The sequence below is a fragment of the Onychomys torridus genome, chromosome 8 (genome assembly GCF_903995425.1).
Source record: "Onychomys torridus chromosome 8, mOncTor1.1, whole genome shotgun sequence".
Classification (NCBI taxonomy): Eukaryota; Metazoa; Chordata; class Mammalia; order Rodentia; family Cricetidae; genus Onychomys; species Onychomys torridus.
The window spans coordinates 63,675,265-63,699,741 of NC_050450.1; the positions used below are offsets into that span (position 1 = coordinate 63,675,265).

The following is a 24,477-nucleotide window of genomic DNA, read 5'->3' on the forward strand; positions in this document are numbered from 1 at the left end:
AGGGGGGGTCCTTCTGTTGTCCCCAGCCCCCACCTTGATGTCCAAGAGCCTTAGCCTGGGCCTCATCCTCAACCCAGGTAAATGATTCTTCTTGACAAGAACAGGCCTCTAGGTTTTGAGGTTCTAGAGACTTCTGGAGCTGCCCACACGTCTGCTCCCCGCCACCCTAGGCAGCTGTGAAACTGCAGGTTCCCTGAATCAGTTCAGCCAGACCCCTTGCTAAGAGGGCAGCTCCCCACCTCCTCTGCTGCCCGAGCGGGTGGAACCACACCTCCATCCTACCTTGTCAGGCTCCTTGCTACAGCACACAGTGTTCTCCGGGACCCACTTGCTCCCCACGCTCTGCCTGCTGCAGCCAGCCCGGCCCAGCTCTCTCCTCCCACAGGACCTTTGCTCTCAGCCAACCCCCGTTCAGCTTGCTTTCTCTGCTGGTAAATATTGACCCAAACATCCAGTTAAACATTGATTTGGGGGCCAGAAGCCCCTTTCCCATCAGGACTGCTAATCCTAAAACAGTCACCCAGAACCCTGCCCGAGCCTGGAGAAGGGAGGTACAGGAGCAGACAGTTGAGGAGGCTGGGTCTGGCTAGGCAAGAGGGTAGATCCAGGATGCTCAGGGGCCAGGTAAGCCTTCTAATGACCCCTCAACATGGGGATGATCCACGGCCAGTTAGGCTCGGGGAGACTGTGTGACTTGACTAAGGGTACAGAACTGGGGCCAGAGTCACAATCAGATTCTTATCCCCAAATTCCTGTCTTCCCATCAGGGTCATCACAGCTACCTTAGAGAAGGGGAGGCCGAAGGAGCCTGGAGCAAGCCCAGGATTCTGGCTGGCTACCTTTGGCCTGGGCCCCAAGACAAGGGTGGAGAGATGAGACTCAGCAGGGACAGGCCCTCCCAGGGTCCCACCTCTTCAGCAGCAACATTCACTTTCCCTACTTTCCCCAAGGATGAGAGATCTGGAAACTTGCCTGAGGCCACCCAGACCAACCGCCCCACATCCAAGACAATGGCTCCCTCTCAATCCTCTTGCTCTGCTCTTCACAGGCCTGGTAACGACCAGGTCTTGGCTTTCCTGGCCCTACTGTCATCAAGATAAAGTGGTAGGCATAGTGGTACAAGCCTATAGACAGTATCAGCACTTAGAAGGGAAAGGTAAAAGGATTGGGAATACAAGGTCAACCTCAGCTACATATCAAGTTTAAGGCCAGTAGTTTGAGCTAAATAAAAAAAAAAAAAGCTGGGCATAGGGACTAGAGAGATGGCTCAGTGGTTAAGAGTACTGACTGCTCTTGCAGCAGACCCAGGTTCAGTTCTCAGGATCCACACTGATCACAACCATCCATTAACTCCAGTTCCAGGGAATCTGATACCCTCCTCTGACCTCCACAGGGTCCACACACACATATGATGCACATACATACATGTGGGCAGAACACTCATACACATTTTAAAAAACTCTTTAAAAGTTCAATGTTGGGCCTGGTGGTTCATGCCTATAATCCCAGGACTTTGCTTCGGGCAGGAGGGTCATCCCAAGATCAAAATCAGCCTGAGCTACATGAGACCATCTCAAAAAATCAAAGATAAGCCACAAGGCAGACATGATGACACACACTAGTAACCCTGAGGCAGAGCTGCTTGAGCCCAGCCTGGGTAAAACAAAACACAACACAGCCTCACTCGGCTCCATGGCACTTCCACAGAATTTATTGATCATATTTACATGGATTGCAAACAGTGAGGAGGGGCACACCTCAGACCTCTTCTCTGCTCCAAATGGGGACTCAAGAGATGCCAGGATCTTCTCATCCCCTGGGAGGGACCTGAGATGCAGAGATGATTCCTGTCGCCCTTCTCCCCATGGGTGCTGGCCCCAAGGACTGCCTCCCTGGCTCAAGGCACAAACACTGTGGTTAGGGGTACCAAGGCAAGGCATGGATTCATTCCTGGACCAGCTGGGGCCATCACCACCTCTTCCCTGGCCCCTCTCCCCTTTTACTCCCTTTTCTGGTCCCATACTGGGAAGACCTGGCCGAGTGGATACTGAAACTCCAGACCAAGCCCTTAAACTCCCAGGTCATGGCCAGCCCTCCTTAGGCTAGAGTCCAGGTACCATCAGTACCCCGGATGGGAGCAGTTTCCTATCCTTGGGAGACAGAGCTAGGGAGAGATTGGCTAGAAGCAGCTGGCTAATCTCCCTTTCATGTCCTGGAGCTGCCCTGTCCCCATGTGAATCAGAAGGCAGAGCTGGGGATCATAATGCTTTTCCCTGTTCCTCTTCTTGCTGGTTAGGAACAGCATCTCCCAGAGTTTCATGAATGAAGCCACTTCATGGCCTTGGAGATTCAGGAGCTGCATAATTCCAGATGGCAGGCCACATGGGTACCCAGAGCCTGGGGCTTGCTTTTAGAGGGGGCTGCTGAGAGATCAAGAATGAGGAGCTGGACCTGAGGGGTGTCATCTCACCCCTGCCCTCAGCCAACTCCTGCCTGGACCTATGCCAGGAGGCGGATGATGCCATTGTCTGAGCCCAGCAGGAGGTGGCGTTTCGTGGGCAGCAAGGCCAGGCTAGTGAGTGTGCCACGGAAGTTCTCGGAACTGAGCTTTGTGGTGGCCTGAGAGGGTGGGTCAAGCAGGGAACAGATGCCAATCTTGTTGGCTACAGTGCCAGTGACCACCTCGCTGCCATACAGGTCGAAGGTGTGGATGGGATCGGATGCTGACTTGTAGTGGTGAGTTGGCTTCTGCTCCAGCTCCTTCCAGACAGTCAGGGAATGGTCGGAAGAGGAGCTGACCAGCATGCTGCCCTCGATGGCCTGCAGAGAGTGGGAACGGGCAGACAGCTTCAGTAGAGGCTTGGGGATCCTGTCTACATATCAGACTCCACAACCATTCCAGAATGCCCTTAACGTCAGCACTCAAGAGGGCAGACCTCTGTGAATTCACGTCAGCCTTCTCTACACAGTGATTTCCCTAGGCCAGCCAGGGTCTGGGAGATATATAGTGAGACCTTATCTCCAAAAGAAAAATTAGATATATTATTAACACAATCATCATTGGCTGGGCAAGATGACTGCGATGAATCTCACAAGCCCATAAGTCCAACACTGAGAACAAATTTGAAGCCAGCCTGGTCTACATAGCAAGCTCCAGGCCACCAGGGGGTTCAGGGTCAGACTTTGTCTTAAAACACAACCAAAAAAAGGAAAAAACAAAACAAAACAAAACAAAAAAACTTTAATCATTACTCTCATTTGAGAACTGACTCTACTCCAAGGAAACCCTGTCAAAAAAAAAAAGACACCCGGGTGGTGGTGGCGCACGCCTTTAATCCCAGCACTCAGGAGGCAGAGGCAGGTGGATCTCTGTGAGTTCAAGGCCAGCCTGGTCTACAAAGTAAGTCCCAGGAAAGGCGCAAAAAGCTACACAGAGAAACCCTGTCTCAAAAAAAACCAAAACAAAACAAAAAAATAGACGGGGTTGGGGATTTAGCTCAGTGGTAGAGTGCTTGCCTAGCAAGTGCAAGGCCCTGGTTTGGTCCTCAGCTGGGGTGCTGGAAAGACGACTTAGAAGTTGAAAGTACTTCCTAACTCTTGCAAATGACCTGGGTTCAACTCCCAGCACCCACATGGTGGCTCCCAACCATCTGTAACTCCAGTTCCACAGGATCTGACTTCTTCTAGCTAGCACTGGATGCAGGTAGTGTGCACTTACGCACAAGCACACAAAACACTTCTAAAAACCAAGTGATGGTGGCACACCTTTAATCCCAGCACTCAAGAGACAGAGGCAGACAGATCTCTGTGAGTTTGAGGCCAGCCTGGGCTACACAGCTAGTTCCATGACAGCCACAGCTACATAAACTCTGTCTCAAAAAAAACTAAAAACAAAAGGCAAAAAAAACAACCAACCAACCAACCAACAAACAAAAAAACCCATTTCTATATATAAAATAGCTGGGTGCACAACTTTAATATCAGCACTCAGGAGGTAGAAGCAGGGGAATGGATCTCTGTGAGTTTGAAGCCAGCCTAGTCTACAGAGTGAATTCTCAGACAGCCAGGGCTATATAGAGAGACAGCCAGGGCTATATAGAGATCCTGCTATAAACAAACAAATGAATGAATGAATGAATGAATGTAAATCTTTTAAAAAATAAAGAAAAAAAATTCCAACAATTCTGTGTAGGCATTGTACTACACACACCTGCTTTACGGCATCTACCTAACAACCTGTGAAGTGCATGCTGCCACTGTCCTCTTTTTACATTTATTTGTGTGTGTGTGTGTGTGTGTGTGTGTGTGTGTGTGTCTATGCCATATGAGAGCAGGTGCCCATAGAGGCCATAAGGGCTGAGTCCCTGGAGCTGGAGTCTCCTCTTTGAGTTTCTCCCCTGACAGGCAGTTCTGAGCTGCCCAATGCTTATGCTGAGAACAAGGCTCAGATCTTCGGAAAGAGCACCTGGTGCCATCCTCATTTCACATGGAAAAACACTGAGGCCAAGAGAAGCCTCAAAGAGACCTGGAATTGACACAGGATGACCCCAGGGCCATCCTGACACTTTCTTAGAATGTCCTCAGGGCTCTGGACAGAGCTGAGGGCAGCCTACATTCCCCAGTAGCATGACCTTAATTAAGCCTCCATCCATGCTGGGCAGAGAGTTCCAGCTACTGGGAGAAATCCTCCCACAAGCAGCCCCAGAACTTTCTGAGCATTCCCCGAGGCCTAGGATTGAATATAGAAGGCGGGAACATGATGCCCATACCTGGGCCTGTTCCTGCCCCCATCAGGACAGCCCAGCAGGGGGCATGGACTCTGCTCAGTGGTCTCCAGGCAGTAAACAGCCTCCAGGCTGAGCTTTATTTAACCTGAACTGGGTCACGGACAGGGCGCGACCCCTGATCCTCCAGGCAAGGCAAATATGGACAAGGGTTACTCATTAGAACATCTCTGTGGAGCAGCAGGGTCAGAGCTAGCCCTGGTTCCTGGCCCTAGCCTGCCTGCTATGCAAGCTGGCTCCTGAGCTGGCCTAGGAGGGCCACCTTCCCACCCATCAGATGTCCCTGAGTAGGGGACATCAGCATAAACCTGTGCTCGCTCAGGCCAGGCTCTAAGCAGAAGTGAAGGGAGGGACCTAAGGCAGTCACCTTGATCTGTAGAATGTCCCCCTCATGGGCTGGCCAGCCTCGTAGAACCAGGCCCGTGCGGGTGTCCAGCAGCACCATGAATCCCGAGGAGAAGCCAGCCACAACGCTCCGGCCACTGGGGCTGACCGCCAGGGCGCGAACAAGCCCAGGGTTCAGCCCTCCGCCCAGTCGGAACTCATGCTGCAGGTAGAGGAAGACTGCGCTCGAACACCAGTCATCACCACCCCCCACCCAACTGCAGCCCATCCCACTCGAGGCCACAATGCCAAGGGGCTTGTCCTCGAACTCCAGTCCATCCCAGAGTCCCACCCACCGGGCTGCCACTGCAGTGTTCCCGCTGGAGGTCCTCTTTGAGTTTCTTCCCTGACAGGCTCCTAGAGACCCCCAGCTAGAGCACAGGGAACTGCACACCTCCTGACCTGCAAGCCAGGCTTCCTGCAGTCCACAAAGCGCAAGGTGGAGTCCGAGCTGGCCATGGTGATGCTGGTGTGGGGGGCAGGCATGACAGCTACAGCGGTCAGGGGCACCCGGCTATCCGAAGGTTCTACCGTGCGAAGGGTCTTCCCTGTAAAAGGACACAATACATTTGGAGGCCTAGTGACTACCAGAGAGCCCTGGTTACTTCAAGCCCCCTGACTCACCCCACGCCTGCATCCCATCCCCCACTGACCCACAGAAAATGCAAACGATTCCAGGGCTTTCTCATCTGTTTCTGTTTCCATAGCCAAGCCAGGGTCCCACCCGCAAAGCAATCTCCTCTTCACACAGCATGCTCTAACCAGCTAGCACTGATGCTACTCTATTCCCTCTGCCTCCGTTCATGTTTCTCTTCACAGTGATGGCAGGTGAGGCTGTGCCAGCCCTACGTGCATCCTCTCCTAACCAAAGTGTTTTGATTCTCACAGGTGGAAAGTAGATGCTTCCAGCAACAGAGCAGCTGGAGGGTAAGTTGGGGGAGCGGATTCAAACTCAGGTCCCACAGTTTCTAATTCCCAATTGCTCCCACCTCAATCAACCTTCCCCCTCAAATTACGCCATTATACATTTCCCACTAAGGTCCCATTCCCAGCGGCCTGGCTAAGGCACAGTAAAGCAGCCACAGAACAGGCCTCACCTGGGCCCGCTCACCTGTGAAGGGGTCCCAGACGTGCACAGCCCCGTCACAGCTCACCACATACTGCGGTGCCTCAAGCTGGCCCACGTAGAAGACACTCTTGCGGTGCTGGGCATAGATGAGGCGGGGGGCTGTCTCACTCGTCCCATCCCCATAGTTGTACAGTGGCCAGAGGCGCACAGTACGGTCCTTGCTGCCACTCAGAAAGAAGTCCTCGCTGCTCAGGGCAGCCACACATTTGACAGCCCCTGTGTGGCCTAGAAAACTCTGCAGGCGGATCTGGTGGAAGTGGAAGTGGGCGTCCTGCTGGCTCACACCAATCTCGTATTGCCAGTATGCCAGCCAGTTCCCGCTCAGCCCGTGGGCACTCCGGGGCAGCTCCCGCTTCAGGGCATTATCTTCACTCCTGCTGCTGAGGCCCCCACCACTCACTCCAGAGATGGGGCCCAGTGGCCCAGGGCTCTCAGGTTGAGAGTCAGGGATCTGGATTCGATTTCCAACCAGGACACTCCCAAAGGTCCCTGAGTGGCCATCATCCTGGAGACAGCTCCCACTCTGAGGGTCCCACTCGGGGCCAGCACTAGGCACAGTGGGCTCCATGCTGGATGGGTTTCGAGCGCTCGGGCTGATGCTTTCTAGATACAATCCTGCCAGCTCCCCGACCAACTCGTGGTTAGGGATGATCTTCCGGATGATGTCACCTGCATGGGAGTGGGAAAGGTCCCAAGATCAGGGAAGATGACAGGCAGCTGCTACCACCTAAGGTAGCAGGGCTTAAGGTACTGACTAGGCTACTCTGCACAATTAAGTCCCTGGCTTTGAGCCTCAGTTTCCTCCCCTTCAAAACCAGTTTCCTTTATCGATACATAGACATAGGTGCTGTCTCTATAGAGACAGACATGTATGCCAGGCACCATACTGGCAACAGACACAGAATGATGACTAAGACGGATGTGTCCTGCCTCTTGGAGCTTAGGATTCTGTAGGAGCAACAGTATACAAAACCGCAAGGCGCATCCTATTCAGAGTGAAAGCCAGTACAGCGCCCATCCCATAAGGGAGGCCACAAAAATGGCGGGCCGTCCATTCCTTTGCAGATAGCTTCTGGAGACCATCGTATTCCCCTATGTCCCCAGATTTGTATGGCCCAGCATGGCAGTGCACACCTTTAACCCCAGCACTCGGGAGGCAGAGGCAAGTGGATCTCTGTGAGTTCAAGGCCAGCCTGGTCTACAGAGCGAGTTCCAAGACAGCCAGAGCTACACAGAGAAACGTTGTCTCAAAAAAACCGAAAAATAAAAAATAAAATGAAAATGAAAAAAAAAAAACAAAAACACCCAACAACAAAAAAGCAGGCTGAGCAAGCCACGAGGAACAAGAAACAAGTCAGTGTTCTTCCATGGCTCCCGCTTCAGCTCCTGCTGAGTCCCTGCCCTGTGACAGCATGTGACCTGAGAGCCGCAAGAGGAAATAAACCCTTTCTGCCCAAGCTGCTTTTGCTTGTGGTGTTGTTATGTTCCACAGAAATGCTAACGAGGCTGGGCGGTGGTGGCACACACCTTTAATCCCAGTACTCAGGAGGCAGAGGCAGGCGGATCTCTGTGAGTTCGAGGCCAGACAGAGTGAGTTTCAGGACAGCCAGAGCTACACAGAGAAACCTCAAACAACCAAAAAAACAAAACAAACCAACCAAATGACCTAACTAAGATAATCCTCATGGAAATTGGGGTCTGAGGCCAAATCGGTTTGGTCTGATTCTGAAAGCACTGTGCTTAAAATCTACTGTGAGCTGGTGGTGCACGCCTGTAATCCCAGCACACAGGAGGCAGATGCAGAGGCAGGGGGATGGAAAATATGAGGCTAGCCAGGACTATGCAGTAAGAGTCCATCTTTAAAAAGTAAAAACAAGGGGGCTGGAGAGATAGCTCGGAGGTTAAGAGCACTGACTGATCTTCCAGAGGTCCTGAGTTCAATTCCCAGCAACCACATGGTGGCTCACAACCACCTGTAATAAGGTCTGGTGCCCTCTCTGGTTGGTCATACATGCTGTATACATAATAAATGAATAAATCTTTTAAAAGAATAAAAAAATTAAAACAAGAGCTAGATGACTCAATCAGGCAGAGGAAGCTGCTGCCAAGACTCAACACCTGAGTTCAATCCACAGAACCACAGTGGAAGGAGAAAACTAACTCCTAACGTTTCTCTCACTTCCATACACATGCCAGGGCATGCATGCACCCACACTCACACACATCATATACACACACAAAGTAATTTTTTTAAGAAAATGAAGAACCATGAGTGGTGGCACATGCCTATAATGTCAGCAGTAGACAGGTAGGAGCAGAAGGATCCAGAGTTAAGGAGGGTCAGCCTGGGCTAAATGAAACGCTGTGTCCAAAAAAAAAAAAGAACCCACTGATGACTCTGGAAGTGAAAGCATCGGGGCCCGCCCCAGGGAAGCGATGTAGTCACCAACGCTGTGCAAAGGAACGTGATGGGCAATACCCAACAGACAGGAGAAGGGTACGTAGATTGTGTACGCCATTTCCAGGGTGAACACCTTCTGCAGCTCTTCCAGCAGGGTGGGGTCCACTGGCCTTCGACGCCCATCAGAGAAGGTGGCCTCTGGCAGTTGGCCCTCAGTACAGCCCTTAGGATCCAGCTGCAGATCCTGCAGACAGGAAGCACAGGGAGTCAGCAAGTCCACAGCCCTGGCCTGGCCTGGCCTGCCCAGCCCAGACGCTCTGCCTACCTGCTGCTGGAGTTCATGCAGGTGAGAGAAGACTTGAAAGAAGGTGGCCACAGGCTCACTCAGGTGCTGCTGAACCATCTCCTGCCCAATTCGCAGGCAGATGAGGGCGATGAGGCTAACGGTCTTCACACACAGGACAGTCCGGGCCTGGGCCCCACTTGGGAACCTAGAAACAGAGCTGTTGAGTTCCAAGTCCTTCCCTAAAGGACTTGACCAGTCCACCAAGAATTTCAAATAAGGCCGGGCGGTGGTGGCGCACGCCTCTAATCCCAGCACTAGGGAGGAAGAGCCAGGAGGATCTCTGTGAGTTCGAGGCCAGCCTGGGCTACAGAGTGAGTTCCAGGAAAGGCATAAAGCTACACCGAGAAACCCTGTCTGGGGGGGGGGGGGGGTTTCAAATAAAAGGAGCTGTGAGGCTGACCAGTTCAAAGCAGATAAGGAAATGGAGGCACAGGAAAACAGTGTGGTTTCCTAGGGGTTAGAGTTAGGATAGAACATGAACTTTCTTTTTTTAATGTGTATGGGTGTTTTTCCTGCATGTGTCTGTTCCAATGCATGCAGTGCCCACAGAGACCAGAGGAGGGCATCAGATCCCCTGGAAATGGAGTTACAGATGGTTGTGAGCCACCATGTGGGTGCTGGGAATCTAACCCGAGTTCCCTGGAAGAGTAACCAGTGCTCATAAACCCTGAGCCATTCTTTCCAGCCCCTATTTTTGTTTTTCTCAGGTGCTGGAGCTCAAATGTAGCATTTCCTGCATGGTGGGAAAGAGTCCGGTCACCAAGCCACACCCACAACCCAGAGCCAGGACTCTTTTTCCTTTTCTTTTTTTTCCTTGTTTGTTAGTGTGTTTTTCAAGACAAGGTTTCTCTGTGTAGCTTTGGAGTCTGTCCTGGAACTCACTTGGTAGCCCAGGCTGGCCTCGAACTTACAGAGATCCGCCTGCCTCCTGAGCTCCTGAGTGCTGGGATTAAAGGCGTGTGCCACCACTGTCTAGCTCTTTCCTTTTTTTTTTTTTTTTTTTTTTTTTTTTTTTGCCGGAGCTGAGGACCGAACCCAAGGCCTTTGCACTTGCTAGGCAAGCACTCTACTGCTGAGCTAAATCCCCAACCCCTCCTTTCTATTTTTTTAAAGACAGAGTCTCACTATGTAGCCTTAGCTAGCCTGGAGCTCTCGCTCTGTAGACCAGGCAGGCTGGCCTCGAACTCACAGAAATCTTCCTTCCTCTGGGTGCTGGAATTAAAGGCCTGTGCCACCACACACAAGATTGGGACCAAGACTCTGAACAACTAGGCCACTATCATCTCCTTTTCCCTGAGCTTCCCAGCTCTTCCTGGGGACCCCTCAGCCAGGTGGCTCTTCCACGGAGCAGGAGCCTACCCTGTAACAAGGGAGGTGAGGAAACTGAGCACAGGCAGCAAGACCTCATGGCTGATGCGGGGCAGAATGTCCATGAGGGTGGTGTCGGAGAGGTACACGATGATCTTCTGGGTCAGTGTCACCGCCGCCAGAAGCCCTGCCTCCTTGCGGCTGTTCAGTCGGCTGGGGCTTGAGTTGTTCCCTGGGGCCACCTGAGAATAAATAAAAAATAAACAGAATAAATGAGGGCCAGGCCTCCTGGAACCCCAGAGATTGGGGGCCAGTCCTTGGGCCCTTAGCCTCCTCACCCCAGGCCTGCTGAACTAGCAACTGACCAGGTAGCTGATGTAGGGCAGGTACTGGTAGGTAAGAACAGGTTCTCCATACAGGTGGGCGATGTGGAGGAGACAGCTGAGCACAGGCCCCGACACTATGTCCCCGAGTACTGGCCTCTTCTGGTAGATGTTACCCGCGCTCAGTGGTGGGCTCTCATCACTGCTGACTGTGAACTGCTGTCGAGTGGGCCCTGCCAAGGAAGGGCTTTGAGAAGCTGGTGGAGGGCAGGAGGGAAGTCAGCCTTCTAAGACTGTGGGGCAACTTCTATTCATTCTAGACCTGGATCGTCCCCTCTCCCAACCCAAGAAAAGAAGCAGCTTACAGGACCTGCCCCGGAAGTGATGTGAAGTTAGAGGGCTAAGGATGGGCAGAAGCCTGGGAGGAAATCTGATCTCCGGCACTAACCACAGGCCTTACCCACATAACAAGATGTCAGCAGGCGCAAAAGGTTCCGGGCCACATGGCGAGAGGCCACTGTGGGGCCAAGCTTGGCGGACAGCCAGCGGACCATCTTGCAGGCTGTATCTGCAGGGCAGGAGCACACCCTGAGCTCATCAGATAACACGCTCAACACCCTTCCCACCCCACACGCTACAGCACACCCCGCCCAACTCTGGCAGAAGCTGTGCTAGGGAGCCTGACCACACTGGGCCCATCTACTGAGCCATGGTAAAGGCTGACCTATGGAAAATGGCTTCTCAGGCGAGACCTGCAGGAAGGTCGTCCTTACAGCAGTGTTCCCAAGTCCCTGAATATAGGCTTGTCCCTGGCTACCACTCCTCTGGCCTCTCCTCAGTAAACCTCTCTGGCCTTTCACTGTCTCTCTAATGGAACCACAAGAGCCTCAAAGTCTTGCACGCATGCTCTTCCCATTTCACACTTATTGTCGACAGTCCCCATTCAATTTTACACCTCAACCACTGCTTGCTTTTACTTCTTTATTTTTCTGGTGCTAGGGATAAGCACCCAGGGCCTCACACATACTAGGCAAGTGAGCTACCGCTAAGCTCCACCCCTAGCCCAACATGTCCCTTTTAAAGATGCCTTCCCTGACGTCTGAAAGCTAAATCTAAGCCCCCCTTTCAATGCATACATAGCACTAACGCTGTACCCCAGACCATGTGACCTCGGATGTAAGCTCCGTTTGTGCTACCGTGTGGAACGGGGCGGACCCATGCACAGCACAGGACACGCTGAAATGGGGAGTGGCTGACCCACATCTCCCAGGCCCACAGACTCACCAAGGAGGATCTTCTGCTCTTTGCCTTCTGTCTGCTCTGTCAAGGGCTCCTCCTCCTCTTCTCTGTCTCTCCTGTCACCAGGAGCCACGACCGTCTCCATGGACAGCATGGTGTCAGACAGGGCAAGCTCAGATGTTCCCGTGACTTCATCCGGCTCCTCTTCCTCCTCCAAGATCACACAGCCTTCCTCCTCTTCCTCCTCCTCTTCAGAGCCCTCACTTTGCTTCAGGTCCTGGCTGCTGTCACCTGACTGCAGGCTGTTCTTGTCCACAGGGACACCCCCATCCTCCCCACCCCGCTCCTCACCCTGTGAGGTCTCACTAGTACTGCTTTTATCACTCAGCTGGCCCAGGCTCATGGCCTCAGCCTCCTGGGGCTGTGGAGATTCGGCCACATAAAGCCCAGACTGGAAATCCTCTGTGTCCGGCAGGTCGGCTTGGTCGTGGAAGCTGACGCCTGACCTGTAATCTGGAAGTCCCAGGCCTGAGGAAGCAGCAGGCTCCCCATCCATCTGAATCTCTTCCCCAAAGGCACAGGAGCCAGGCCTGGACCCTGGGAGCTCGCTTTCCTCATCCTCAGTGGTTCCAACCAGGCCTTTGCTCTCCTCCTGGGAGGCCTCCACCCCAGCTAGTACCTGAAGGACATGGGGCAGCAGGTGGATAAGGAAGGCTTGCAAGCCCAACCTCACCACCAACTGGGCCACAAAACAGTCGGTGTACAGGTAGAAGCGGCCATGCAGCCGGCAAGGGCTCTCATAGGCACCGATGAGGGGCTTCAGGAGGTACTTATTGGCATTTTTGGGGCCCAGGGCCTTGGCGACGGGTTCAAATAGGTACCAGGCTGTATACACAGCCGTGTGCTCCTCGGACATGAGGGACAGCACGAAAGGCAGCAAGATCTCCAGGCCCTCAGGAGTGATGTCATTCAGCACTGCACCCAGTTGCTGCCACAGAGCAAACACCAGCTCCCGTCCCTGGGCCTCATCCTCCACACGCCTCGCCTGATACAACAGAATGAACTTGTGCAGTGCTGGGAAGTACGGAGGAAAGGGGACCACAGAACTGAAGGGGCTGAGGAGCTGGGCTGGGCTGGGTGGGGGCAATCCTTGGCAAACAGGCCTGTACTCAAACAGTGGGTCCAGCTTGCCCTTCTTCACCACCATGGGACTTCTGGGTCTACTTAGCTGCAGAAGTGTGTCCAGCACAGGCTGCAGAGACACGGGGATGTCCTTGGAGTGGCGTGTGCAGAGAGCCCGAACAGCCTCAAAGCGTACCCACAAAGGCGCATCAGGTTGCAACGTCCGGACCCTGGTGGCAAACACCATCTCGGCCAACAGCACACCCAGCACCTGCATGTCTCGATGGAAGAGGCTCGGCAGGTGCACAGGTGGCTGGACCTGAGGCTGTTGGGGTACCTCCAGCTGGCTGCCTAGGCCTTTAGCCAGGAAGTTCCCCATTTTCTCCAGCTCCTCCAAGGCCTGGATGGGACTGAAGCCTTCAGGAAGAACAATCTTCCCCTCTTCGCCCTCCCCAGGGTCCAACCCAGCAGCTCTGCTTCTGCGGCCTGGTCGAGAACCTGAGGTTGCTGAAAAAGACAACAGGCCAGGTGAGGCTTGGCTGGAGGAAGATCCCAACTGGTCACCTGCCTTCCCGGGGAGGGAGATAGAATCCAGAGCTTCCGTAGCCTGTTCTAAGTCATCTTCCCCTGTCATGGGCCTGTCTCTAGTCCAGCCTGTCTCACAATGAGTGGCCTCTAAAACAAGCCTGCCCACCCCATTGATAAGTTGTCCTGGAATGTCTTCCTGGCCTGTGGCCTCCTGAATGGGTTGGACCAATAGCCGGGGGATGAGTGGAGGCTCAGGCGCCAGGGTAGGAGCCCCCACCAGGCGCTGGGGATGTGGCTGATCAAAGAGCTGTACCACACCGTAGCTGGTCAGGTGGGTGTGGGCATCTACCAAGTGCAGACACACATTCTTCTCCTTCACAGCCTCTTTGCCCTGGAGTTTGTAGCCGAAGGTAAGGTCAATCCAATGATGCAGGTCTTGGGACACCTCCCAGCTTTCCAGCAGAGCTCTATGGGCAGCCACAAACTCCTGGCTAGAGCTGCACCAGGCTGGTACATCCAGGTCAGGCATGTCAGGGTGGATGGAGCAAAAGATAGAGGGATCCGTGTAGAATTCAGGGATACACTCATCAGGTGTCCAGGTCTGCATCCGCTCCATGGAGGCAGGATACTCATGGGGCTCCCACTGTGCTCGGACATGTCCACAGAGTACCGAGCGGGGTGTGCGCCGAGCCTTGTAGACATAGTATGTGATGTCAGAGAGGACATCAGAGATGTGGTGAGGAACGTGGGGTGGCTCCCCACCCCCTGCACCACCTGCTACAAATGCCTGCCGGGTCATCTCATAGGTGAAGTCCAACTGCTTATCTCCCTTGTTGAGTCGGAACTTGGATTTACGAAGGTCTCGGAAGCGCCCATAGGGCGTGGTAAAGTCCACCACCCAGGGCAGCACTGGGTGATAGTTGGGATCCCCCTGGCGTCGACCTGCCAACCGATTCAGCTGCATGAGGTAGTGGAAGTTGCTAATTCGGCCATGGACCCAGTCTAGAACAAGACCCTTGAGTTCCTTCTGGCAGGCGGAACACGCAGGTCTCCCCGCCTCCTCTTTTTCAGATTTCACACCCATCCCATTTTTCTCTACAGAGACCTCCTGGCTCTCATCCTCAGAAGGCATCTCATAAGCACTCAGGTCCAGCCGGAGCTCACTGCAAAGCTTCTCATCCACGGCAATGTGGTGCAAAGACAGGGCCCCACAGGCCAACCCTTGGCGGTGACAGGCATCCATGGCTCTGAGGACACGGAAGAGAATGAAAAGCACCTTGGCTTGGCTGTTGGTCAGCTTGGCAGGGCTGAAGGTAACTACATCGTGCAGAGAGAACTGAACATAAGGGTGTACCACATATAGCATCTCTGGTGACTCCAGCAGGGCCTCAGCTCTCAAAAGGCTGGGGCAGGCAGGGCTGCCCCGAGAGGGGCAGGGCCCATCTCTGACATTTGATGAACACTGAATGGATTCACCTACTGGCAGGAAAGTGCATCCATAGACCCTCTGTAGAGCCTCTCTTATAGAGTCTAGGGCAGGCACAGCTGAGGGGGCAGTGCTATGGCTGTAGGGCTGCCCATAAGTGTGGTATGCATGGCGCCACAGGTTCCGGTAATTCTGGGCAGCCACCTCCTGCATGAACCGAGTGAGAGTCTCAGGGCTACAGGACCCCTCCTCAAAGGGTAGGCCCCCGCCCAGCGGGTAGGACAGCCTGCGTTTCCGAAGCCCGTGCACCTCCACTCGCGTCCAGCCCGCGGGCAGCCTCTGTACCGAGCGTTGCAGTAGAGTCCTGACTTCCGTTTCACCCAGGCCCTCGGCCCGGGGGCAGGGTCCCAGCCGGCGCTCGCGGAGACTAGCCAGCCAACGCGCGGGCACTAGGGCCACCACGTGGGTGCCCCCCGGCACCGGAGCCAGCTGCCGGGCATCGATATTCAGGTCTCGCTCCACGCTCCGGAGCAGCTCCTCCATGTCAGGTCCTGAGGATGGGGACCAGCCCTCAGATCCTGCTGTAAGAACCACTTTCCGCCCTCTGCTCCCCTGGGCCATCTGGTCCTGGCCCCCTGGGGGCAGCGCGAGGCTGAGCCTGGCCCCGGCCCTCCTCGCAGTGGCTTCCGGGGTGCCAGGCCGGGAAGGTTGGGAGGGGCGAGGAGCGAGGGCTGGCGTGCAGGTGACGGGGCGAGCCAGCGACAAAGGAGAGAAGGCCTGAGGATTCGCTTACCCCTCTGCAGGGTCCTGAGCTCCCGGGGCGCAGCGGGGCGGGGAGCGCGGAGCGCCAGAGCTGAGCGCTACCGTGACGGGTCAGCTGATCCGGGTCATGTGATCTCCCAGACACGGAAACAACCGCACGTGTCTCTAAAGGGCCCAGGGAGACCCCGCCTCCGGCTTCTGCCCCTACCCTTGCGGACGAATCAAGGCACTGTATCTTCTGCTGCTCTTTTGGGGCATCCTCCCAGCCTCGCTTGGTTCTAGGGCCACTTGGGCAATCCAACCGCTCTCAGGTGCAGAGGAAGATCATCCTGAACAGGGCACCGGACCTCTCTCCCCTTTCTGATTTCTCCTGCAGGCTCTGAGACAGGGGTCTAGTGAGGCTCATCTTGGAAATGCTAGCCATTTAGCCAAGTGTCCGCTCTGGCAGCTGCAGAACCAGACGCTTTGACATGTACCCTCTCAGCGTTCCCATGCTACTCCGCGAAACAAGGAGTTTAATTTTCCAATTACTTGGTTGGTAATTAGGAAATTAACTTACTTGGTTAGTAACTTGCCCACTTGGCCCTCACAACGTTCTGGGAAGCAAGGAAGTGGCCCAGGCACGGAGGCCTTGGGGTTCTTTAAGACAAAATGTTCTCCTGAGACTTCCTGTTGAAAATGTAGATGGCACAGAACCAGCTAGCGTGGTCACAGCCTTGCAGATGCAACTATAGCTCCAGGCGGGTTCCGCACAGAACAAGGAACAGAAACCAGAGAGCCTGTGCTCAAAAGACCTTGGTTCTGGCTCATGCACAGGCCAGGCCAGCAATAAAACCACTTTGGCACGTTCTTGTGTGTGTGTGGGGGGGGGGCCACGTTCGTGTGTGTGTGTGTGTGTGTGTGTGTGTGTGTGTGTGTGTGTGTGTGTGTGTTGAGTTTCCTAAGAGTTTGGTACTGATGTTCAGGCTTTTAAAAGCACTTAAACCGGGCAGTGTCTGACACCCTCTTCTGGCTTCCACAAGCACACCCACACACCCACATATATACACATATATAAAAATAAATGGGTTTTAAAAATTAAAATCCAGCCAGGCGGCGGTGGTGCATGCCTTTAACCCCAGCACCCTGGAGGCAGAGCCAGGTGTGCATCTCTGTGAGTTCGAGGCCAGCCTGGTCTACCAAGCGGGATCCAAGACAGTCACCAAAACTACACAGAGAAACCTTGTCTCGAAAAACCAAAAAAAATAAAATAAAATAAAAATTAAAACCCAGGTGTGATGGCACATACCTTTAATCCCGGCATTTGAGAGGCAGGGGCAGGCAGATTTCTCTGAGTTCAAGGCCAGTTTGGTGTACAGAGTGAGAGACCAGCAAAGGCTACATAGTGAGACCCTGTCTCAAAATAAATAAAACAGATCAGGCAGAGGATCATTGCAACTTCAAAGCCAATGTAGTTAAGTAAAGACTTCCAGGCCACCCAGGGTTATACAAGACCTAACTCGAAAAAGAAAGGGGGAGAGAAAGAGGAGAAGGAAAAGACTGCCCAAAGAAAAGACATCAGTGGTTTAGATATGACAGATTCCATCTGTTTCTTCTTCGGGGGCTGCTGGAGCCCCAGATGTGCTTGATCACATGACCTTATATGTAGTAACTTCCCCATTTGTGGAGTGCTTACCAGGAGTTAGCCACCTGCCAAAAGCTTTACATATCTCATTTTATTTTCTCTCTCTTTCTCTGGTTTGTTTGTTGTTTTTACTGTGTGTGCGAGTGGGCAGCTGCACATGTGCCTTAGTACACACGTGGAGGTCGGAGAACAACTTTGGAAAGTCGGTTCTTCCCTTACACCATGGCATTAGGGAATCAAATTCAGGTCATCAGGCGTATGCTGCAAACTCTTTTGCCTGATGGTCCATTTCACCAACTCAAGTTTGGGGAACCTTTTGAGGTTAAGATTGTAAGTATATGCTGGGCAGTGGTGGTGCACGCCTTTAATCCCAGCACTCGGGAGGCAGAGGCAGGAGGATCTCTGTGAGTTCGAGGCCAGCCTGGTCTACAGAGCAAGTCCCAGGACAGGCTCCAAAGAGAAACTCTGTCATGAAAAACAAAAAACAAGAGCTACTTTCATACCTAGTTTAGGATAAAGAAGCTAACCAGCTACCTTTAGTAAACTTGTTAAAGATCACATTAGAAAAACTTGACAGGACTTAAATCCAGGCCAATTTATTTTAAAACCAGTGCTTCACATCAGTATACTGACACACACCTATAATCCCAGACCTTGGGAGGTGGAGGTGGGAAGAGCAGAAATTCAAAGTCATCCTGACTGTGAAGGGAGTTTGAGGACCACTCCGGACTACATGCTACCCTATCTGAAAAAAGAAACAAATTTATCTTCTTTTGCTTCATGCCTACAGATCCAGTGTGACTGGTTGTTTCCAGTTCCTGCTGTCAGGACTTCTACCATGAGGGACTTGAACTGTGTCACATATCCCTAAACCACTATGTGAAGATGACCTCGGACTTCAGACTCTCCAGCCTCCTCCCGTCAAGTGCTGGGATCGGGATCACAGTTATTCACAGGTTGAGCATCATGACTTTATCAATGACTTCAACAAAAGTGTGAAGGAACCCCAGCAGTAATTCCAGACATTGTCTAGTGTCTTTCCTAAGTCTCCTGACCGTTCCATTTTCCCAGCTATGAAACACAGGTATGTGTGCCCACAAGGCCTGTGAGTGGTCCTACATCCAGAGCCGAAATGGTTAGAAGTGGTTTTTGGAGTGAGAAGTGTTCCCCGTAAGGGCAGGCATTTGACACTTGATCCCACTTGGTGGTATTTTTTCTTTCTTTCTTTCTTTCTTTCTTTTTTTTTTTTTTTTTTTTTTTTGGTTTTTTGAGACAGGGTTTCTCTGTAGCTTTGGAGCCTGTCCTGGGACTCGCTCTGTGGACCAGGCTGGCCTCGAACTCACAGAGATCCACCTGCCTCTGCCTCCTGAGTGCTGGGATTACAGGCGGGCGCCACCACAGCCCGGCAGTGGTATTGTTTGAAAGGGTGAGAGAGAGGTGTGGCCCTGCTGTGCCACAGAAATACATCACTGTGGGCAGGCTTGATGGTTCAAAGCTTTGCCTCACTACCAGTTTGTTCTCTCGGCTTGTGCTACTTGGCTTCCTGATTCTGCCTCCCTGGCAGGATGGACTCTTACCTCTCTGGAACCAGAAATAAACACTTTTTTTTTTTTTTTTAAAGACAGTTCTCTCGGGCTGGAAAGATGGCTCAACGGTTAAGAGCACTGACTGCTCTTCCAGAGGTCCTGAGTTCAATTCCCAGCAACCACATGGTGGCTCACAACTATAATGAGATCTGGCGCCCTCTTCTGTCATGCAGGCAGTACACTGTATACATAATAAATCTTTAAAAAAAAAAAAAAAGGCCAGGTGGAGGTGCACGCCATTAATCCCAGCACTTGGGAGGCAGAGGCAGGAGGATCCCTGTAAGTCTGAGACAGCCTGGTCTATATATAGTGATATCCTTTTTTTTTTTTTTTTTTTTTCGAGACAGGGTTTCTCTGTGTATCTTTGCGCCTTTCCTGGAACTTGCTTTGGAGACCAGGATGGCCTCAAACTCACAGATCCGCCTGCCTCTGCCTCCTGAGTGCTGGGATTAAAGGCGTGCACCACCACTGCCCGGCGTGTGTGGATTTTCAAACATCATCAGACTCAGGCAGGGCCACTCTGGCTGTGTCTTACCTGCCTCTTGAGGGCTCTGATGCAACTCCATAAGCACTCAGAGAGAGCCACACTAGACACATGAAACAACCCATAAATCATTGCAGCAGGACAAGCCCTGGAATGCTCACTGGATCTGCTTAAGTCACTTCCATGCATCATTTTATGCAGCTGTAAAGTGAAGTTAAGGGCTGGGCAGATGGCTCAGTGGTTCAGGGCACTGAGGGCTCTTCAGAGGACTACGGTTCAATTCCCAGCACCACATAACTAACAACTGTCTATAGCTCCAGTTCCAAGGTGATATGACGCCCTCTTCTGGCCTCCATGGGCACTGCACACATGTGGTGCACAGAGAAACATGCAAGCAAAACACCCATTCACATAAAATAAAAATAAGTCTTTTTCTTTTCTTTTCTTTTCTTTTTTTTTTTTTTTGTGGAGCTGAGGATCAAACCTAGGGCCTTGCACTTGCTAGGCAAGCACTCTACCACTGAGCTAAATCCCCAACCCCAAAAATAAGTCTTTTTTAAAAGTCTAAAAATGAAATAAAATGAAGTTAATGAGAAAAGTGATGTTTTAGGCCTCCTGAAGGCCTCTCTGTTGACAGAGCAAACCGAATCAGATCTATTTGGCAAGGTTTAATGGATAAAGTGTTTCCAGGCAATTCCCCGGCCCAGCAGAGAGGAGACAGGGATGAGAGACGGGAAGAAGAACCATGTGTCTGTTTTCTGGGATGCAGCTTATATACTCTGTGGGAGTGGTCTTGAGCCTCTCTGGGGGAGCAGCTGTGTTTGGCGGGCTTTGAAGGGGCAGGTTTAGGGAAAGAGATGGGGAGGGGAGTTGAGGTGGATCTTCCACCAGAACATTCCAAACAGTAAGTTTTGTTTCACTTCAATAAATGTTAGGGACTAGAGAGATGGCTTACTGGTTACTTGTTACTCTTACAGAGGACCTGGGTTTGGTTCCTGGCACCCACGCTGGGTGGCTCACCGTCATCTGTAACTCTACTTTCAGGGGATCTGGCACCTCCTCCTGGCCTCTATGGGCCCCAGGCACTCACAGGGTGCACATTCATGTATGCGATCAAAATATTTACAAACATTAAAAAAAATAAGAAAAGAAAGAACCAGGCATAGTGGTGCTCACCTTTAATCCCAACACTAGAGGCAGAGGCAGGAGAATCTTTGCGAGTTCCATGCCAGCCTGGTCTATGTAGAAGGTTCCAGGCTAGCCCGGGTGACATAATGAGACCTTGTCCGAGAGAGAGAGAGAGAGAGAGAGAGAGAGAGAGAGAGAGGGAATATGCAGGCAAATGAGCTTATATTCTCTTCTAGTTAATTAACTAATTAATATTCCTGTACTTGGACATTATTGTTTTTCAGTTGAGAAACAAGATGGCCCATGAAAATTCTCTATCTTCAGTTTAGATATGAGAACCTGAAACCAAAGGACAGAGAGATGTTTGTTTGTCCATTTGTTTTTTGCTTAGCCCTCCCACCCCCCACACACCTTGGAACCCAGGAAAGAACCTTAATATGTATCCAAGGTGAGTCTTGAATTCAAGATCCTCTAGCCTCCTCTCTTTTTCTCTCTCCCTCACTTCCCCACCTCTCTGTCTCTCATGATTTGTTTATTTTTATTTTATATGAGTTGGTGTTTTTCCTGTCTGTGTCTATGTGAGGGTGTTGGATCTCCTGGAGCTAGAATTGCAGACAGTGATGTAACTCTAGAGCACGGTAACTAGAGTTACAGCCATGCCGGTGCTGGGAATTGAACCCAGGTCCTCTGGAAGAACAGCCAGTTAACTACTAAGCCATCTCTCCAGATCCTAATCCTTTTTTCCTGGTGGCGGGGAGGCAGGATTTGAGACAAGGTTTCTCTGTGTAGCCCTGCCTGGCTGGGAACTCATGCTGTAGACCAGGCTGGCCTCAAACACAGAGATCTGCCCTCATGCTAGGACCAAAGGCATGTGACACGCCACCACCACCTCTCAAATGCTGAGGTAACAAGTGTGCCTTATTACTACCCTCTGTGAGGGCCCATTTTGATGATCTGAAGGTTGTGCCTTGGTACCAATAGAACTGGGTCTGAAAGGTCTTTGCTCTGGTCTCAGCTTATTTAAACTGAACAAAAACTACTTTTCTCGGAGTCTGTGTACCCTGCCCTCTAGTGGTGTTGGCTGTGTACTACAATAATCTTGAATGTTTAAATTTACCTCTTGTTCTCTGTCCTCTCAAGGCTGGGGAGGACCTGTCCCACCAGAGATTCTAGGGCACCGACTTTCCTTTATCTGAACTTTAGAAAACGTCTTGGCTTTGTTATCTTGGGGATTGAACCCAAGGCTTCCTGCCTGCTAGTTGAGCCAGTACTCTGCCACTGAACTAACTTTAAGGTGCACGTTTGACTCAGTGTGGAATGAGCCCCTGGATAGCTCTGATGCACAGACATTCACGGCATAGCTTCAAAAGTAAGGCTTTGGAGTACAGGGGATATAACTCAGTGGAGTGCTTTACATGAATAAAGCCCCACCACTACCATTACTGATAATAATTAAAATAATACTCTCTGTATCTGTTCTCCCAATTCCCCTCTCCCTCACCTGTTATCTCCTGAATTCCCGCTCAGGCTCCCCTGGGCTTTGGGGAGTCTGGGGCCGAGGATCAGTCACTCCCCTTTGCCTACTTTCATACCGTGTTTCCAGAACACTTCTGGCTCGGCACTGAGGAAACCGCAGCTGCCTGTGGGCCACCAGCCCGCACCAAGTGAGGTCAGCAAGAAAGAAGCTGGCAAAGAGTCTGCCAACTGTGGGTCCGCTGGATTTGCACTGTGCTAAGTGGTTTCAAACAATTTCTTCTTAAAACCCTACGAGACACCATACTTTAGGATATATATTGTTTTGGAGATGAGGAAAATATCACTCATTCCTAAGCTCACTTGCCAGTGAGCACTGGAATCAAATGTTTGCCTAATTCAGTGCTTCTCCACTAGGGTGGATTTGGACACCCCAGAGGAAAACTGGGGACACTTCTGTTAGTTATAATTGGAATCCTGTGCTGCTGGGATCTAGGATAGAGGCCAGGGTAGTGCTGGCCGTCCTACTGTGCGCAGGGCAGCCATGTATGTAAGAAATTATCTGGCTCAACCTATCAATAGTGCTAAGGTGGAGAAATCTCAGCCTGAAGCCCACGCTCTTGGCCTTGAGGTGGCGGGAGGAGGTTAGAGAGGGGACTAACACACAGAAGGGCCACCACAGGGGTCTTGAGTGAGGAGGGGATGGGGCTCCTGTGCTAGGGAGAAAGGAGAATGGGGCGGCTTGTTGAAACTCCTCTTTCTTCCAGGCTTGGCCAGAGCCCTACTCAATTTCCCCCAACCCTGCCAAGTCAGTCCTGGGACTAAGTTTGTCCTGGAGTGACCCTGATTCCCAGCTCAGAGCTGGGGTAACATATTTACCTGGGTCTTCCTGTAAGAGTTCCCAGAAGACGAACCTGGCTTCTAGGACCCGTGTGTTCCACCTGCGGTACCTGAGCTAACAAAATGTTGGCACATTTGCTGCGGGAGGGGGTGGGCTAACCTAAAAGATTAGTGGCACCCAGGAAGCTGGACGTGGAGGAAGTAGGCAGAGGACTCCAGCAGCTACCTGACCTAGGAAGGGAAACAGCGAGAAAGGGGGCAGCTGGCACAGGAAACAGGGTTCTGACCCACCAGGCTTACTTTACCCAACCTTTCCTTTCCCCTAGGCCTGGGCTCAGTTTCCCTTTACCATCCACGGGAGCCTGCTGGAGCACCCACACTCATTGAGCCACCGGAACAGGCCTCCTCACCAAACTGACTGTGCTGACAAGAAATATCTCCGGTTCCAATTTCCTCAGAACTCTGAAAAACTAAGGGGAGGATGTTTGGGGAGGTGACAATCCTGGAGTGATGGAGAAAAGATCATTGAAAGAACAAAACCATAACCCTCCGCCCCTCGTGCTTGGAGTTCCATTTCCTTCCCTTACCACCCAATGGGGGCACGGGGGGGGGGGGGGCGGATCTGAGCAAAGGAGATGGAGGACAAGCTAAAAGGAGGAGGATGTGGTTAAGGCTGATTCGTCCCCTGGGGTCGAACAATCAGCTGTTACTGGGGCGGAAGGCAGGAAGTCTCCTTAAAGGCACAATGTCCTGAAGACAGAACTCAGGAGTCTGAAGGAGTTAGCAGTCACCTAGGCCATACAGGAGCTACCTCAGGCTCCCCTCTCATTTTTCCGCCTCAGTTGCCGGCACCCTCAATCTGGATACGATGCAAAAGTCATGAACCCCGGGCCACAAATTCCTCTCTGAGGGTGAGGAGGGAGTGATGAGGTGGTCCCAGGCTTGTCCCTTTAAATAAGCAATTCAGCAGCTTTTGCCAAGTCATTGGGTTCATTTCAGTTTTTGCCCATCCCCCGCTCTTCAGACTCTGATTGGCCCCTGGGGAAGGAGCAGCCTCTTCATTGGTCTCTACCTTTGAAATCACTTCCCTAAGTAGGCCTGAGTCAGTGAAGCGCTTTGGAGGCCGGGACTGAATGGGTGCAAATCAGAGAATGGGGTTTCTGACTGTATTACTTTCCCACAGATCGTCCCCTAATTTCTAAACAGACGCCTTCTCTCTAAAGTCAGAGCTGTGCTATAAATCCTTTGTTAGGAAGCTGCCCCTTGAGAAGCCGTGGCGCTTCGGCGACCAGGACGACACAGACGTTTACTAGAAAAGACTCATCTCACTAGACCCACGAAGGGTAGACTAGATCTCCAGTGAAGACTGGGGCCGCGCGGGTGACAGTCGTCCCTATTCCCCGAAGCCCTCGGGAGCTCTGCGGCATCGGTGGCTGACTTCCATCCTCAGTTCTGTCCAATCCTGTTGCTTTTGCGAGCTCCACCTTCCTTAACTTAGGCCTTCTGTAAAGGCTGGTGAATCGGTTCTGAGGTGGTCTAAAAGAAGTTCCAAGAAGGAGGGGCTGTAGCCCTTTAAGGACTTCCCCGCGA

The 24,477-nt window shown here is 52.2% G+C and overlaps 1 protein-coding gene and 1 long non-coding RNA gene across 4 annotated transcripts; one reads left to right on the forward strand and one right to left on the reverse strand.

The window, feature by feature from the left end:
- Positions 1-1,684: 1,684 nt before the first annotated feature.
- Wdr81 (WD repeat domain 81) lies at positions 1,685-15,887 on the reverse strand. Of its 3 annotated transcripts, XM_036195995.1 has the most exons (11): positions 15,784-15,884; positions 11,960-15,541; positions 11,136-11,243; positions 10,718-10,908; positions 10,404-10,594; positions 9,024-9,189; positions 8,777-8,942; positions 6,280-6,966; positions 5,571-5,716; positions 5,152-5,331; positions 1,685-2,820 (listed from the first exon to the last, which is right to left on the reverse strand). In XM_036195995.1, exons 2-11 carry the CDS (start codon positions 15,531-15,533, stop codon positions 2,500-2,502), a joined length of 5,730 nt encoding a protein of 1,909 aa, XP_036051888.1. In that variant the 5' UTR covers positions 15,534-15,541; positions 15,784-15,884; the 3' UTR covers positions 1,685-2,499. The 3 variants fall into 3 exon arrangements, with proteins under 3 accessions (XP_036051888.1, XP_036051887.1, XP_036051889.1); XM_036195994.1 differs by having other exon boundaries at positions 11,960-15,886; XM_036195996.1 differs by lacking the exon at positions 1,685-2,820 and having other exon boundaries at positions 5,234-5,331; positions 5,563-5,716; positions 11,960-15,887.
- LOC118589094 lies at positions 15,511-23,421 on the forward strand. The gene is made up of 3 exons (XR_004945640.1): positions 15,511-15,573; positions 18,167-18,460; positions 23,214-23,421. It is a non-coding gene; the product is annotated as an uncharacterized LOC118589094 (long non-coding RNA).
- Positions 23,422-24,477: the final 1,056 nt, after the last annotated feature.

Excerpts from the sequence above, each read along its gene's own strand:
- Wdr81 (XM_036195994.1), bottom strand. The coding sequence starts at position 15,611 with ATGGCCCAGGGGAGCAGAGGGCGGAAAGTGGTTCTTACAGCAGGATCT. Across the intron at positions 10,595-10,717 it reads TGCCCTACATCAGCTACCTG|GTGGCCCCAGGGAACAACTC; the intron begins GTCAGTTGCTAG and ends ATTTATTCTCAG. Across the intron at positions 2,821-5,151 it reads GGGACATTCTACAGATCAAG|GCCATCGAGGGCAGCATGCT; the intron begins GTGACTGCCTTA and ends CACTCTCTGCAG.